This window comes from Rhea americana, unplaced genomic scaffold (assembly GCF_003343005.1).
Source record: "Rhea americana isolate MKP2758 unplaced genomic scaffold, rheAme1 scaffold_263, whole genome shotgun sequence".
Classification (NCBI taxonomy): Eukaryota; Metazoa; Chordata; class Aves; order Rheiformes; family Rheidae; genus Rhea; species Rhea americana.
The window spans coordinates 239,666-257,357 of NW_028186383.1; the positions used below are offsets into that span (position 1 = coordinate 239,666).

At 33.1% G+C, this 17,692-nt stretch overlaps 1 protein-coding gene across 1 annotated transcript in view; it reads left to right on the top strand.

Moving 5' to 3' along the window:
• Nucleotides 1-17,692, top strand: part of RTTN (rotatin) — an 88,927-nt gene that overhangs the window by 41,945 nt on the left and 29,290 nt on the right. The window contains exons 27-34 of the mRNA XM_085307758.1: nucleotides 346-503; nucleotides 1,495-1,714; nucleotides 2,873-3,001; nucleotides 5,032-5,139; nucleotides 5,778-5,936; nucleotides 6,077-6,148; nucleotides 9,939-10,131; nucleotides 13,178-13,260. Coding sequence (XP_085163884.1) covers nucleotides 346-503; nucleotides 1,495-1,714; nucleotides 2,873-3,001; nucleotides 5,032-5,139; nucleotides 5,778-5,936; nucleotides 6,077-6,148; nucleotides 9,939-10,131; nucleotides 13,178-13,260 — 1,122 coding nt within the window. The remainder of the gene's footprint in view (nucleotides 1-345; nucleotides 504-1,494; nucleotides 1,715-2,872; nucleotides 3,002-5,031; nucleotides 5,140-5,777; nucleotides 5,937-6,076; nucleotides 6,149-9,938; nucleotides 10,132-13,177; nucleotides 13,261-17,692) is intronic.

A 17,692-nucleotide genomic window follows, 5' to 3' on the forward strand; every position in this document is an offset into this window, starting at 1 on the left:
TTTCTTATAATTTATTTTTTCATTGCAGGTTTTTGGTGCGTGTAACTTCAACTTTTATTTACTGTACTGATTCAAAATACACTGTGTAATGGCTTAATACCAGGAGATTTTAAAGGCATTAACAGTACATTATTTTATACCATTTAGTAGATTCATGTAATGGCTAATTGTGGGAAGTTTTTACTGTGTTTTTTTTACAGACTTCTTAATGAAATGATCATAGAATTTGTGATTTATAAGATCTATGATTTGCAAACTATGAACATGGAAATGGCTTTATTGTAGGTATTAAAACAAGATGTTAATACTGCATTGTGTAAATGTATTTTTATTACTTTCTTCTAGAAGCCAAATTCACTCTTGGACCTCCTGGTACGACCAGAATCCCAAGTGCAGGATACAGTAGATGAAATACAGACAGCTGTCAGGCAGAAACTGGATAAAGAACTCATTCGTCTTTTTAACACATTGTTACTGTTTTGCTCCATGTCAGTGACTGACAGGTGTGTTGTAAGGGATCTACACAGATGAAGAACATAATATCTAGTGAGACTGTATCTTAGTCAAAATTTGTATATGATTGCATAGTGACACAATTATTTAAAACTGTTAAAATGGAATATACTCCTGTTGAATTGTAAATCAAAGTTTGTCGGGCCTTTTCACAATAAAATTAGGAAATTAGACTTTGCAGGTAATAGCAGTCACTTGCTCAAGAAATGACAATTAAATTTGATAACTTGGATGACTTCCTAGCAGTTATTTTTAGGAAATAAAACAATAGAATATTTGAAATACCAACAAATGTTATTTTCATCCAGTTCCTTTTTGGCCTACTAAAGTGCATCTCTCCATGTTAATCATTAGTTTAGACATTACTTCCTGCATGAAGTTCCAATCTTTTGCCAGTCAAGAAAACACAAAGATGAATTTCTATTTTCTTTTTTCTCTAAAATAATTTCCCACTCTTAATCTTTCTATCTAAGTGTATTCTAAGAGATATTAAAGCTGCAGCTTGACATAATAGGTATTTAACTACCAAGGCAGAACAATTGATAAAGATACTCGCTTCAAACTAGTATTATCTTCTTTCTGCCAACTCAGTTATTCAACTTGTTAAATTTTCACAGCTGAAAAAAAAGAGGATTATAGGAATCCTTGYCAGTTCTGTCTCTAGCTGAATTCCAGGTTGTTTGAAACATTTTAAAACCTTTTGTCTTGTGAATCGGAATAAATATAAATATACCTGCCTTTTGGTTAACAAGTCCTGTTACAATAAGATGTGATATTATGCTTTCAGTACCTGGATGAGGCTATAAATGTCAGTTCTGCTTCCATATTATTCTGTGCATGAGACAATAGTTCCCAGTTCAGATGCTGAAATTCRCTGAGTAACAGAAGAAGAATGAGGTAGTGGCCTCTTGTAAAATGATTTGTTATAACAACTTTGTACTGATAATTGATCCTTTTTTTTGCTTTTTAAAATTAACCCAGAGAGGGCTCAGAACTTGCGGGCTCTTTCAGGACAGAGCTGGCTCTGAAGCTGCTACAATGCTTAAGGCTAACAGATGCACCACACTTTTATGGACTTCCTTCATTGGAAAGAATACTACGAGGAATGGTTCACGTTACTGCACTTCCAGACTGGAGTACCTATTCTGCTACAGTTGAACCTATCACAATTTGTAAGAAATATTTAACAGGTCTTCTTGAAGTAAGTAGCTTACATTACATATTTTTGGTGTGAATGCTTATCAAGCASAATGTAATTAATGTCATTATGATTTTTATGCYGTACTTCTTGTGCTATACYTCTAGGAATAGAGGTTGAGAAGGATATTTTTCTTCCTGCTAAGTAAATGGTAGGAAAATTAAGGAAATGAAGGAAAAAAAAAGCTAAAAATCAAGAGTACAGGAAAGACATGGACCAACTAGAGTGAATTTGCCTTTGTGGCAAAGAACCACTGAGATGATTAAGGTACTGCAGCATTTGTCATATGAGGAGAGGTTGAGAGGACTGTTTAGCATGGAGAAGAGAAGACTCAAGGGGATCTTATCAGAGTTTATAAATATCTTAAAGGAACATGTGAAGAAGATGAAGCTAGACCCAGCTCAGTGATGCTTATTGACAGGAGACAGTGAGCAAAATTGAATTTGCAAGAAATTCTATCTGAACATAAGAAAGCACTTTGTTGTGAGATTGGTTAAATACTGGAACAAGTTGCCCAGAGGAGTTGTGGGGTTTCCCTCTTTGGAGATACTCAAAATCCAACTGGATAAAGCCCTGGGCATCCTGTTCTAGCTGACCCTGTTTGAGCAGGGGTTGTATCAGATGATCAATACAGCTCTTTTCCAATCTCAGGTATTCTACGATTCTGTGAATTGCAAATAAGCTTATTCCTTACAGTAAAGTAAATTTAGAAGCTTTATTTTTAGTTTCAAATAGTAAACTTTGCAATGTTAAGAGATTTGAAAAAGTCTTAGAATCTATTTTTTAACTCATTTGTGATTCTGAATTATATGAATGCCTGATAACTATTTGGAAAGCTTGCATGCAGGTGATTATTTTAAGCAAATTCATGAGGAAACAAAGTATAATGTTCTAGGCGAAAGTCTTAAGTTGTCAAGATTTCTGAAATAGAAATAAATATTTTAGAGCTGCCTGGTTAGGTTGGCTCTTCAGTTTGAAATCTAGACTAGTGGAATCCAGACCAACATAAATGAAAATCTCTTAAAATGCGTCTAAAAATGTGTATCTGATAAAATCTACTGTATTTTAATGAATTTAAATTATGATTTATTAATGTGTAGGACAGTATGTGCTTATCTATATACTATTTACAGTAAAGCTACCATGTTCTGCCCCTCCCAGGTCATTTCATCATTTTATGTTGAATGGGGAGGAAATGCTATGTCGTTCATGGGAAAAGGTGTTACGAAAAGCACAGTTCTTTGCCTGCTTCACTTGTCGCATGAAATGATGGCTCARTCCAAGGATACAGTGAGTACACTGTGGTTGTCCTTAACTTGTCATTTGTGAGGGTTATCTATGGATTTATTTTTACTRCTCGTTAAATTATAATCTAATAATAGTATGTGGTCGGTGGAAAGTGTCTTATGTAAAATTGACAAAAATGTCTTATGTGACAGTAGACAGTAAAAAATATATATCTAGAACTCTCGTTTAACATATAGTGTTAGATAAATTAATAGGATACAATATTTTGTACAAGATAGCTGAAGGTTTGGTTCTAACCTTAATGAAATTGAATAGCATCGTTCTCCAAATAAATCTGGAGATTTAAAGAGCCTTCTTTCAGAACAAAGTATGGCTTAGCATAAAGAATGAGAAGTCAAGATTTTATGTATAATTAACAACTTCAAGGTTTTATAACAACACTGTTTCTTAAGCCTCATAGATAACAGGCTTTTTGACTTATGTACGTGCATATGTATATATATATATCTGATTATTTTTCACTTATAAAGGACCTATCATTATTTATAATCAAACTCTGTATCYGTGCTTAGTGTCTCAGTGAGAATATTTAATATGGTGGCCAGAAGTGAAAAACTTCCAACATGATCCAATATGCTTCCTTGTAACTACTAGAAWTAGCAACATACTTGTTTTCCCAAATTCCACATGTATCTATTTGTGTACCTCTTCAAGATACCAAGTGTTGACAAAGTTTATCAAAATCACTAGGTACAGAGAATTAAGTAAACTGTAGGAAGAATGCAACTTCTAGATAATTAGATCATAAATGCATAAAAAGAGGGAGTAGACTTGAGCTGGTTCTTAAGTCAATCTTACAGAATAATATGAATGGTTGTATAATGATCAGTGGTATATGTTTTGTGACTATGAATCATAATCTCTGTGTATACAACAGTGTTACTATCTAGACTGTTCTGATAACTTATGCTCATAAAGAAATTTTAAATTCTGACCATTATTTACAATTATGTGATTTAGTGTCAAGTCATATAGAAAGAGGAATAAAAAATGAACTTTACTCCTTGGTGCAAGCAGCAGCAGACAAAAGGTGCCCTGGATAATCATGTTCAAAAAAAAAAAAAAAAAAGTTTGTCATTACAAAGTTGATAATAATACCAACTTATAAAAAACACAGTTTAATGACTTGAAAGAAAAACTAGTTAAAAACAACTTTTTTTTTTTATCTTTGCTCATCAGCATTATTATGGACCATTCTGGTTTTTCAGTATTAAAGGAACTACCTTGTTGGGTCAGATATTGAATTCATTAGCCCAGACTGTTAGACTGAGGTGATTAACAGAGATTTATAATTAGGACAACATAAGAACTCATACATTTAAGGTGTACTAGAGTTATAGCAATCTGTCTCTTTTCTTCCMCCTTTTTTAATGATCTTGTTCACTAACCTATGTTTTGTGTTTCATTTTGTATTTTATTGCAAAAAAAAAATCAGATTGAAAAAATCAGTGCTTATTAATACTGTTTGTATTGAGAAGATCCATGCAAAATACTGTGCTCCAAATGAAATTTGAGACATTTACTGTGTTAAAAATCTATAGAACCAAATTGGTCAGAAAATGTATCCCTAAAATTTTAGGTATCATGATTCATTATGAACTTAATGCATTGTTTATGYAGTGACATGGTTATATAAAGCAGTTTACAGGTATGTTTCTTTGACCTGAGCTAAGGAAATGAATTTGCAAGGTCAAGCTTGATTTCTTGGAATCTTCAATGAAGTGGTATGTGGTACTGTGCGTGACTTCATTTAAATCAAGTGACAAGTATGAAAAAAAGGAAAGAATTATGATCAAAGAAACAAATGCATTCTGGTTTCATTTGATTTTTTTTTGTATATGTGTATATAAAAAAAGAGAAAGGTGATGTTAATAATGAGTGAAAATAAATGTAAAGAACAGTTTTTGGATAGAAATAATTGTCTTAATACTTAAGTGAAATATTAAATACCTCTTTATCATGAAATTGGCTAGATTTATAAAATAATTTCTTACTTTATTTTTTGYTATCAGGATTGGGTATCACTTTGGTCCTTGCCTTATGATAACAATGAAGAGCAAGTTCCTTCTCAGCTAGGTCTGGCTTGGCTGGTTCCTTTATGGGTAGATAGAGACCCTGAGGTTAGTCAATACAATGTTAAATTGGTATCTTATTTTGACACTTAAAATATTTGCAATATTTTTGTTTCATTAATTTTGTTTAATGTTAAGCTATTGTTTGAATTATTCAAAGCATTWTTGACTATATCTTGAATAACAGTAACAACTATGAGGGAATATTTCCATATAAACATCTGAGAAATRCTTCCCTACATCTCTGATCTTTCCTGTCATTAGTCACTCATGATAATGATTCATAAAGCAGTATTGATGAAAACTGCTTTATTTAGCTACAAAGCAGAAACATTAAATTACACACATGAACTACAAATTTAGAGTAAATATGTTTGATGTAGATCAGTTTGATTTTGTGAAAGTTTGTTAACTAGAACTATTTTTAAGTAGTAAAATGTAAATTGAAGACTATCTTAATATTTTAAATAATCAAAGGTTTTTTTAATTAATTCTATTATTATTACGTGCACCTGGTTGTGATTGTGGGGATATGATCAGAGAGAATCTAGGGAAAAAAATCGTTGCTCTTAAAAAGATTCCTCCTAAGTRCAGATTCAGTTGCTTTAACTCTGTAAGAATTTTAGTAATTAGTGTTGCTTATTACTGTGAGAAATGTGGCTTTATATTGTGCTTATTTGTACTAGGTCAGATTTACCTCRCTTGGAATAGGATCAGCTCTTACATCTCTTGAAGTAGGATGTACTGCTTTAGCAGAAAGCTGTCAGAACATTTCAGGAGGACTATGGGGAACAGTGTTAAATATCCTTCTGGACCAATCTGAATGTAGCATGGTGCGCAGGGAGGTATGTTGCTTGTGTCCTTTGGCCATCTTAGATTGTGGGTTTTCAGCATATGTCTAAAKCAATGAGATAATATGGTCAATTCAATGTTTCATTGAGTTGTGATATATCAATGGGAATACTAATGTTTTCATTTCTTTCAGGCTGCTTTTATTCTACAGAATCTCCTTGTGATTCCAATTCCTAATGAAGATGTGAAAGATTGTACTTGGCAAGTGAGTGACTATTATATTTGATGAGAAGGTCATAGTATCAGAGAGACATTATTTGATATAAAAACTTACGTCAGTATATCTATAAAAAATAAATTTGCTTACCTACATAGTATCAGTAATGTTTTAGGATACAAACTGATCTTTTATTTTGCCCAAAGTTGGAATGCAACATCATTTGAGTGGTATGAGGAAGGAGAAATGCTATGTACATTATGTTTATATGTTTTGAAAGAATCTGAGTGAATAGAAACAACTTTTTTCAGAGAGAGACAAAGAAGCTTGTTACTTCTATGTAATTTTGAATGTTGTCTAAAAAAATACTATTTTTATTCTGTAGATGCCTGAATATTTATGTGGATAAGTGTGGATCTGAGTATTGGAGATGGCACGAAAATTGTGTCATAGACTCATAGAGTGGTTGGGGTTGGGAAGCACCTCTGGAGATTGTCTAGTGCAACCCCTTGCTCAAAGCAGAGTCAAAAAGAGCAGGTTGCTCAAGGCATGTCCAGTYAGGTGTGGAATATCTCTAAGGATGAAGACTCTACAACCTCTCTAAGCAATCTGTTCCAAAGTTCAACTACTGTTACATRGAAAAAGTTTATTCTTATGTTTAAGTGGAATTTTGTTTTAATTTTTATCATTGCCTCTTGTCCTATCACGGACCAGCACTGAGAAGAGTCTAGCTCCATCTGCTTTGTTTTCCTYCTATTAGGTACTTGAACGGATTGATAAGATCCCCCTTGAAACCTCTCTGCTTGAGACTGAACAGCCCCAGCCCTCTCAGCCTCTTCKTATGAGAGAGATGCTCCAGTGCCCTAATCATCTTTGTGACCCTTTGCTGGACTCACTCCAGTATGTCTCTCTCTTTTGCACTAGTGAGTACAGACCTAGACCCAGCACTCCAAGTGTGACCTCACCAGTGCTGAGCAGAGGGTCACTGATCATTTGCCCAGAAACACTCTTCCTAATTCAGCCAGATAGTTATTGGCCTTCATTGCTGCAAGGGCACATAGCTGGCTCATGGTTGACTCTCTGTTCACCAGAACTCCCAGATTCTCCCTGCAGAACTGCTTTCCAGCAGGCTGTCCCTCAGTCAGCCCATCCTGGTGCACRGGATTATTCCTCCCCAGGTTCAGGACTTTGTACTTTTCATTGTGAAACTTCCTATTCCTGTAGTAAAATATATTATTTTACTAGTGTAGTTACTAGTGGACTAAATCAGTGAAGTATTCAAGAATGAGTATATTTACCAAGATTCCACACTTTTTGGATTTGATACTRGAATTGGAAAACATCTGTAAAGCATCAGTGAATGCAGTGATGCTACAGCTGAATTTAAAACAGCTGAGGATCAAACAGAAATACAATGCTTTTTTAATCTCTGTGATGACATCTAAATTGTCCTATCTCAGCATGTATTGTATAGCCCCATTCTTGACTTGTCTGATGCTGAAGTTTAGTTATCTTTTAGTTATCTTTTTCTTGTGACTTTTTAATAGATAGCCTCTGCTTCAGTCAGATGGACTAGCAACTACAGTGGTAACTAATCATTTTATCATGTTTATTTTTCTTCTCTAGTATACCAACTTTTCTAGTTTTGATCTGGAGCCAGTCATCTTGTCTTACCTTTAACAACYTTAATTCATTTCACATAAAGGTCTTTTGAATGAGAGTTCCTCATTTTTCACCTCCTGTTGCTCTGATACTCTTTCTGCCTAGCCATGTTTTCTCTACTCTGAGAGGTCTTACCTACACTTAAAACAATGGTACCCATATAGGTTCTTTCTGGAGAAATGAACATGCTCTGTTTTATCTGTTTCTTTTCACAAAAGATCAAATTAGTGCTGGAAGATAGTACTCCTGCTTTATTAGTAGAGGCTGTCTATGATTCAGCTGCACCTAAAATCAATTATGTTATTTCTTCCAGAGCTGCATTTTACAGTACATCTTATCTCTCCTTTACATCTCACAGTAAAGGAAGATGTTCAGGTGGCATCTCAAATCTAACCCTTGTTTCAGTCTTTGCATTAGATTCCTTTTTTCAATATAAATCGTAGTTCTTAAATTTGTAATAGTAGGAGATTTACAAGGGCAGACATTGTAACTTATGGATCTAAACTGTATTAAAAGCTTCTTTTTAATCCTTTTAAACATTTCAAGGACTATGATGAAGTGACAGAAATTGAATCCAGTTGCAGAATTCCAGTGCTATTAATACGAGCTTTCAGTTGATGTAATTGTTATTAAAAAGTTCAATTTAATGGAAAGTGCTTGTCACTCAATAAGTGTCCATGCTGAAACATATCAAACACTTCATGGTAACGTGAATGACAACTGAAAATACAAACAATAACTAAAATTATAACAGTACTTCAGAGAGTTATTTTTTGTTTTGCACTTAATGAGATAGTTCATCTCTAGGACAGTTAATGCAAGCAAAGTTCAAAGGAAAGCTGATAGGAGGATTTGATGAGTAGCAGGAATAATGTTTCGTAGCCAAAGGAGAGCATTACTGTTTTATCRCTTAGGCAAATGGAACTGGAAAAGAAAATACTCTTTTTGGAGACTATAGGGATATAGAACGTTTTTTTCATGTGAACGTGTGTTGTGTTGCTGTTATATTGCCCAGAGAGGTTGKGGAGTCTCCTTCTCTGGAGATATTCAAGGCCTGCCTGGATGCAACCCTGTCTAACATGCTCTAGGTGACCCTGCTGAGCGGGGAGGTTGAACTAGATGATCTCCAGAGGTCCCTTCCAACTTTACTGATTCTATGATTCTATATTTGTTTATAATAATTCATTTTGCTGTGCCACTTTGAAAAGTGGCACGAGTAAAATCAACCCATGTAAAGTATTATGAGACTACAACATACTCCATTACCTACAGATATGTTACCCCCAGTCAGAGCATGTTGTGACTGTGGTTGATGAATGACTCTTCTAGTGCAGCCCTCATGCYATGAGGGACTGGCATAGTATTTTAAACTGTCAAAGACAGTTCTGGATAGTAAAACTTTGACTAAATGTAATCATACTTCATGTATACAAAATTTCTGAAGTATTCATATGTCATAGTTGATACCATCCAAGTGTATTGCTGACTCTGCATGATTACAGTTTTAAAATTTGTCGTAAATAGTTTACATGAAGTACAGCGTACTTTCTCAAACTATTTATGTTACATCTGGTTCTTCATAACACAATAACTACTTATGTTTTGCTAACTTTTTGCAGAAAAAAAGTCTTATTATTTAGATCAGTCTTCATAAAGTCTGCATTTGACTTTTAGACTCTGTTAGCTTGCAGTATGCAAAATGAATGATATTTGTACAAACACARTATTAGGCTTGGACATATATTTTTTCTGACAACTTATTTTAGCCTGGAGAAGAGAAGACTGAGAAGGGATATTATCAATGTGTGTAAATACCTGAAGGGAGGGTGTTGAGGGGGTGGGGCTAAACTCTTTTCAGTTGTCCCATGCAAAGGGGCAAGAGGCAATGGGCAAAAACTGAACCACAGGAAGTTCTGCCTGAACATGAGGGGGAATTTCTTCACTGTGAGAGTGACAGGTTGCCCAGAGAGGTTGTGGAGTCTCCTTCTCTGGAGATATTCAAGGCCCACCTGGATGCAACCCTGTCTAACATGCTTGAGCGGGGGGAGGGTTGAACTAGATGGTCTCCCGAGGTCCCTTCCAGCCTTACTGATACTATGATTCTGTGTGGTTCTGTGATTTTTTTTTCTGTTAGATTCCTTTAAAAAATTGGTCTTTGTGAACTTCTTGTCTTCAGGGACCCTGTGTACATGATGAAGAGTCTGGTCTCTCTCAGATAGGAAAACCTGCACTTCAGGCCCTTTTGTATCACTGCCACTTCTATGAACATTTGAATCAGATGGTGAAGCACTGTTATCTAGGACGTTATATGTTTGATTTGAATTGTTCCAGGGAAGACAACCTGTTCATAGAAAAAAGTGCTGTAACAGGTAAGTGACACTAATATAACTTTGTATTCTTAATCTAATTAAAAAATTCCAGTTTTAAGTCATTTACCTCAAGTAACTCGTAGTAAAAATGGAGTTTAGATTGAACTAAAATATGAATTTGGATATGTTATTAAGTTAAAAGGTTACCCTTAATATCTAAGAGTTAATAGTTCACTAGTTCAGCATATCTGAGAAGTAGCTCTAAACTCTTGTTTACATCTTTAAAAAAGTTATAAATGGAAAAGATGTAATTGGTTCCATAATTCCTTTTCTTGCAAAAAATTACATTTTACAGCAGTCACTTCATGACAGACCAGTGTAGTAAAAGGCAATAGGGAAAAGAAATATATGAACTGTTTTTAAAACTGTACCGCTCCTGCTTTTGTGGGTGATTTTGATTTTGTTTTACCTTTTTTTCAACTTGAAGGTATATAATTTGGAAAGGTTTCTGAGGTGCTTAAGTTAGCTGCATTCTAAGACATGCAGATATAATTTAAATCATAAATTAAGTATTTAGATTAGTTACTTTTCTTTTTTTAACCTATATGTCCTTGGAATATTCCAAATCATTAGGTCTTTTTTATAGTGATTTTTTAATATTGATTAATAATTTTCTGAGTAGTATTCTTAAGTCTTATCATGATGAACTGTGAGAATGCACATTCTTGTCCAAATATATATTTCAATCTCAAGTTTACAAAGTTAGGAAATTCTTGAGAGAAATCAGTAAAAGTGTTTTAAGGAAGGAAAAAGTAATTAAATTCATGCTTTCTTTTCTTTTTCTTCTTTTTTCCTTTTTTTAATATATATTTGAGATCTTACATTTTCATCTCCTAAAGCTGCAAATTTGAAAGATTCTTGTAGGCATGTTTCTGTTCAACTAATAAATGTTACAGAAACATACAGAAGAGGAATGCTATTTCCACTACTAAGTCCACGTGTTTGGTCTTTAACACTTCAGAGTTCTTGACTGTAAGCCCTCAGCTGTCCCAGYTGCTGCATTGATGTAAAGTGCACTGGTATCAGAAATCCTGATAGCCTAAGAAACAGTATCTTATTCTGTACGGAGAGAGTATGTAGTACCAGAGGATATACAGGCTCTGTACTAAACATGGAGCTATTTTAAAAATAAAGGATCTAACTCAGTTTAGTACAAGGGCAAAGCCACAGGGATGTGTGTTTTAGTTTGTTTTTTGATGTCTGTCTTAACCAAGGTCTGCAGACTTAGCTGTATTGTTTCCTTTATATTCCTTTTGATTAAGTGTAAAAGTTTTTGAAAATCATTTTATTCTTTTCTATTCAATGGAATTTACACTGGACTGGTTATGGCAAAAGCTCAGATGAATGACCCGTATCCACTAARAAGAGTGGGAGAGCTAAGACCAGTGGGGACAAGCAGTCATAGGGTGACCATACTCATCAAGGCATGAGGAGCTAGTACTACAAGTGCTTGTTGTGCTACCGCTAACAGAGAAGCACCAAAAGTGTGTCTTTGTTTGCATGTACACTTGCATCCATGCAGCCAATTTGATTTATTAGCAGCCAAATGATTTATAGCAGCATTCATAAGACAACTTCTTAGCTCCAGGTTATAGAGAAACATATGTCTGTCAGAAGAGCTTATATTTTAAGAATATGTAATTATATAATATCAAAAACTAATTAATGGTGGTTAAAAAGAGAGTATTTCTGGTATAATATTCAACCCTTTCATCTATTTTATAGCTGTAGGCAGTGTTTGTAAAACTAGTGTCATATATTAACAACAGACCTAAGAAAAGTAATTAGAATTTATATATTCTTGGTTAACTTGGTGCGTTATCAGAGAAATTCCTCAGCAAAAGGACAATATAAAAAATTCTAGACAYAAAAATCTTCAATTTCTTCTCAGTAGTTCAATTAATTAGTTGATGCAATTGATACCATATCTCAGAGCAACTCATCCTCCAAGATGGAACTTTTTAGTGGACACTGGAGATATTGTTTGAAGTCATTTCAAGAACAAAACCAAAAGCATTATTCTGATAGCTTTGAAATAAGACAGGAGAATGTTCTATGAGATTGCTCTTCAGGAACAACAAACACAGTTGTTTTATTTATTTAAAAAGGTAAGAAAGAGGGTAGGACAACTTGTGCTCTGTCTTTAGGACTACAATGCTTGAAGGGCTTATTAGTCCTTCTTTCATACTTTTAGAAACACGTTGTTAATCTGCAAAGATCTACTTTTCAATAGGTCTTTTGTCATCTCTTAAAAGAGGATTTTCTTTTGACTTATCTTTCTGAAACTATTTTTGATGCATTTTCCTCACATTTTTCAGCAACTAAAAAAAAAGCTCCTTACCCAATTTATAAAGGTATGTTAAAAATAAAATTAAATATCTAAGAGCTTAGTAATTAGCTCAGATATCTATAAATCTGTGATTTTTGAATTTAGAGACTGTATAATTTAGTGCTATATTGTTTGATTTTTTTTTTGATCATACGTATAAAAGTTTCCAAAGAAAACCTGTTATTGATGGGTTTCTATTATACCATATTTTGTCACTTTTTATTCTGAAACAGATTTTCAAAGTAATTCTGCCTTCAATATGCTTATCAATATTGGTTCTCTTTAGACTACCTTCTCCTAAAATATGAATATGAAGCTTTTATGAAGACGAGAGCTTCTTCTCATTACATATTTGTGCTGTGAGACCCAATTTCCTCAATATTTCTAGCTTATTATTTTGTAAATATAACTGAAGCTGAACTATTTCAAATGATTAAAGCCTCTGCAACTGCAATTTGAGCTGAATATATTTTTTTTCTAGGCTTATGTTGTAGCTGAATATGGCATACTTTCATTACTGCTTGTTTGAAGGATTTGCTGGATAAAAACTCAAAGGTGCAACGTGAAAACCTATTAAATATTTTGAGATTTTCAGAAGGAAAGCTGATCATCTGTTTCTCTGAAACAATGATTTGGAAAGCTTGCTAAAGCACTCTGCTGATTTTGTGGTAATGAAAAAGAAAACTTTTTTTTTTTTTTTGTTTTTCCTCCCTACAGATTTTGATGATTCACTTAATCTTTGGAAGGTTCCATCCACTCAAAGCCAGTCTTCACATTCTCTGTCAACATCTGATACTATGGTAAGTTCCAGAGTAACCTATTTATTTCAAATATACTGTTCATGAAATAATTTGAAGAAAATTAATGCCGTTGTTAATGCTGAAAGAAAAAGCTGAAACTAAATTGAAACTTATCTAAACTAGTTCTAAAACACTAACAAAAACTTTTATGATTATTTACTTAGGCAAATACAAATGAAGTGGCTTAATTTATCTAGTTAAATGCATAAGGCAATGTTGGATTTTGTTGCTTCTCTGAGCAAGACATATTCTCTAGAAATTTCTCTGAAATTAACTTTATTGACAAAATGTAGCCAGATCATCTATAGTTGTAATTTCTGTTGCTTTTATCCTAACTATCCTTTCAGAGTGGTCCCATATTTACGTTTTACAGCTACAGAACTGGATCAATAAAAACCACAGCAGTACCTTAGGTTAAAATTATATAATATATATGTTATAATAAACTATGGATTCTGAAAATGCTTTTATAAAGTATAAAAATGCCACCAGTGTTCACAAGACTCAAGATAGCTGTGAAAAATATATGAAAGCAAGTGACTGCAAGGTAAAATTGTTTCTGAGGGGGATGAATGCTTTGATGAAAGACTGTAAACACATGCYGTCTTGTAAGACGGCAAATGCAAAAGCGGAAAAATTTTTAGTACTTTCTTCACATTCCAGGATAGGTTGGCAATACTGGATCAGGCTGTGTTGAAAGCTTTTCTAACTTTTATTTGCTACCTGCTAAAAAACATCTATTCTCAAAGATTGCAACAGAACTCCAAGCAAACTGACCTATTGCATAGCAATTCATTTTATAACTTTATAGCTTTTTTCATAACTTTTAATTTTTGAATCATGAATAACCATCTGATTATAGAGCCATAAAATCACAGCTAATGCAAAGTGTAATTTATTTAAAGATATTTTAATGAAGAAAATGCTAAACATTTGCTAATATAATAGTAATAGCACTATCTATAGGTTTGTTTTCCTGTATGTCTYTATATTAAACAAAGTAGCTCCATGAAGAAAATTATAGATCATATTTATGTACTTGCTATTTCATATTACCTAGATCTAACCTAATGCATGTTTTTGCTGAAACTCAACGCTTGGAATACCTCTATTACTTTTGTTTTTCAGTGTTAGTTTGTGGTTGTTTTAGGCCAAGAAAAAGAGTTTCTTGTAGGAGTTTCACTCCTGTGTGGCAAGGTTTTTGTTTGGACTTTTTTTGTTGTTCTTGTTGTTGTTTGAAGAGTCATTAGACTAGCAGGACTGCAATCTTCAAAGAGCTTGCCAGTTACAGAATTCTAGGGCAATGCTTTACTTTGATTTGAAATAACTATTCAGAATATTTTTTCTGTTGAATAGGTGTACTGATTTGATAAAGACTTAACAGGCCACTCTCTTATTGAATTGACTCGTAAAATGTTATGCAAGTTTTTTTGATATGCAAGGTGATGAAAATGAAAATATTACCAGTACTGTAATTTTGTATCTCAATATTTCACAGTTGTCATCTTTCCTTATTGTTTTGACTTATTATCAATGTATTGCTATCAAGTGTTGTTACTGGAAAAATCTAATTAATTTAGAATTTAGTTTAAAAATTAAGATTTTTTTCCTATCCCTTTTAGCAATTTTATTAATGAAATTGATTTTCATTTATTAAAAATTTGACGATATTGTGAACTTTAATATTCAGAGCTGAATATTTGAAACTAAAATAACTGAATGCTTATAAATCAGGATAAAGGGGCTAACTTGAATAGTTCTTAAATATATATAAAAATTCTTCTTTAAAAAAGTACAGAGGAAAGTTTTTAAAACATGTTTTTTCCAAACTTCTCCTAAATGAATTATCTGAGTGTCACTGTCATACAAGAATAAAAGTGGAAGAAGTTTCAGCTTCTTCTATGCATATTATTCAAGGTGAAGTTTAGCTTCAGTGACTTAGAAGAAGAAGAAAAGTCCAATTTGAAATTTACTAGATCAGATTAAAGCATCTTCATTTATATGTGTAAAATGGCATCATTGTTTAACATAAAGATGTAGATTTACAGTTGCATTTAACAAGTGGAAAACTCTGAATTATTTATAGCTAAAAGTACAGTGTGATACAATGATGTACTCATTGGTATCAATCTTCCAGATAYTGTCAGACTTTTTATATGTGCTCAGGAGGATTATGCTCTTACAGCTGATGTGAGAGAATTATATACAAGGATTTTTTTTTTCTTGCTTCCACTAGTGAACATAAAAATTTTGCAAAACAGCTATTTGGTTGTATTTTCTCTTTTAAAATAAAAGAGCTAATATTAATAAAAGTGTGTTTAATTCCATTTGTTCTTAACATGTATTAGCATTATGGACCTTATAAGCAGCTGTAAACTGTACTTTTTGTTATAGGTTACTTACCTTTAAAATATCGATGTTGACATGACAGATGGTAAGTTGCCATGTTGGAAAGAGTTATGCAAAGGTCTGATGTTCCAATGCCAGTATTAATTGTGAGAGGAAAGACAGAAGAAGGTAACTGAGGATAAATAGAAACTGTATTCCAAAGACTGGCTAATGATTATTAAGTATTTATCTGTTGTCTAAAGTCAAGAAATATTTCAGAAACTCAAGCTATCTTAAAGTTAGGTACTTTTTATATATATATATATATGCATTTATGTTTTGTTTTCCTACAATCTGGCCCAAAACTTTCCATTTTGATGTATGAGGAGGAGGAAAATATCTGTGAAGTCGGTATTCAAAAAGTGTATAGTTTTTTGTCTCTGAATTTGATCCATTGATGAGGATTTAATTATTTCAAGACCACTAGATGGCATGCTTTCCCCATCACAGGTGAAAGGGAGCCCACTTGTCTTACTGAAGGGAAGAGTATTGATGCATTTGTGTCTGGAACAGATTTGATGACAACAGCCTCAAATAATTTGAGAGTTAGCAGCTATCAAATCAAGTAAAATTGTTTCTATCAGAAGCTCTTTTCCTATATTTTAATAACTTTTTAAATAATAATATTAAAAAAAAAGCAGTTCTAAGTGTGTCCTCATCCATTCATTGCATGAATGCTAATCTAGGAAGCTGAAATTGCTTTTTGCTTCAGTAAGCCACATCCTGAAGATCTTTGTGGAAGCAAAAGCTTTATCTTTTTACTGAATTCCAAGAACAAAGAAAAGGTCTGCTGAATTTTTTTGGATGAATGAAAACAGTTCTGAAAAAAAGAAAAAGACACTACTAGTTTTCTCCTTTTTCAGTTTTCATGTAATTAATAGTTAATTTGAGCTATCCAAAGGCTGACTTTATGCTGTGTTTGTATAAACTTAAATGAAGATAGTATTTAACTTTTTGGCTTCATTTTTTCCCAAATTTGTAAAAATTAAAAATGAGAAAATTTATAAGCAAGTACATTCATAACAGAAATCATTCTTACTTACTCTAGTCTATAAAGTAGTCTGTCAGAGGTAGTAAGTACAACTCTCCTGATTTTATAGAGTGAGGAATTGCAATGTGGGGATGAAATCAATGACTCAAGGTCACATAAAAGGCAGTTGTAGAGCTGAATTGCCTGTACTCTGTTAACTGGTCTGTTTAAATTTCTTTAAAATCTCAGTAGACTGCAGATTTTTGTCAAAATTGGCTTATTTTTCTGTAAAGTGCAATCTGAATGTTACAAAGAGCTCACTTCTGTAAAAATAATGTTTGTCTTTTATAGAACTAGTATCTTAGTAAATATTAACTCAATTTATCTTGGCAGAAAATTATCTTTACTTTTATTTTAACCAACATCTTTGTTTTATTTTTAAGATGTATACTTTAAGGCACCAGTCAGCATGAAAATACCAACTTGTTTCACATTGTGTAGATATACCAGGTCTATTTGATGCCTAGGACAGCTCAGCAGAATGAGCAATTCTTTGAAAACTTGGGCTAAGAATGCTTCAGGTTAAAGGATCTACGGAGTTTTCTCATATAGCTTTAAGTCACGGCCATTCTCTCCTATGAAATCTTGATACTTTGTTTTTTTTAAAAAAAGAAAAAAAAGTATGCTTTATTTGCTGGATCCATGGTTACCAGTGTTCTACACTAAAGTGATTTAAACCTTTGAAAAGAGCACTGAATAGAATTAATCACTGCAAACCTATTAAAGCAATGCCAGAGGGATTCTTGTACTAGAGGTTAAGAAAAGACCTTTTATTCATATCTAGTAGATAAATGTCAAAACCATCACCTTTGTCTTGCGTTTCCCCTATGACAATTTCTGTTTTCTTTTGTATTATTTCTTAACTGCAGGCCTCTTCCCTCACTTCTTTCTCCCCAGTACATCCCCTTCCAAAATTCTGTTGTTCCACTGTTAAGCACCTGAGTGTTTCATTGCTCTCAGAGAAAGAGTATGGTGGAATAGTAAATAAATAAGAATCATAAATATCCTTTACAG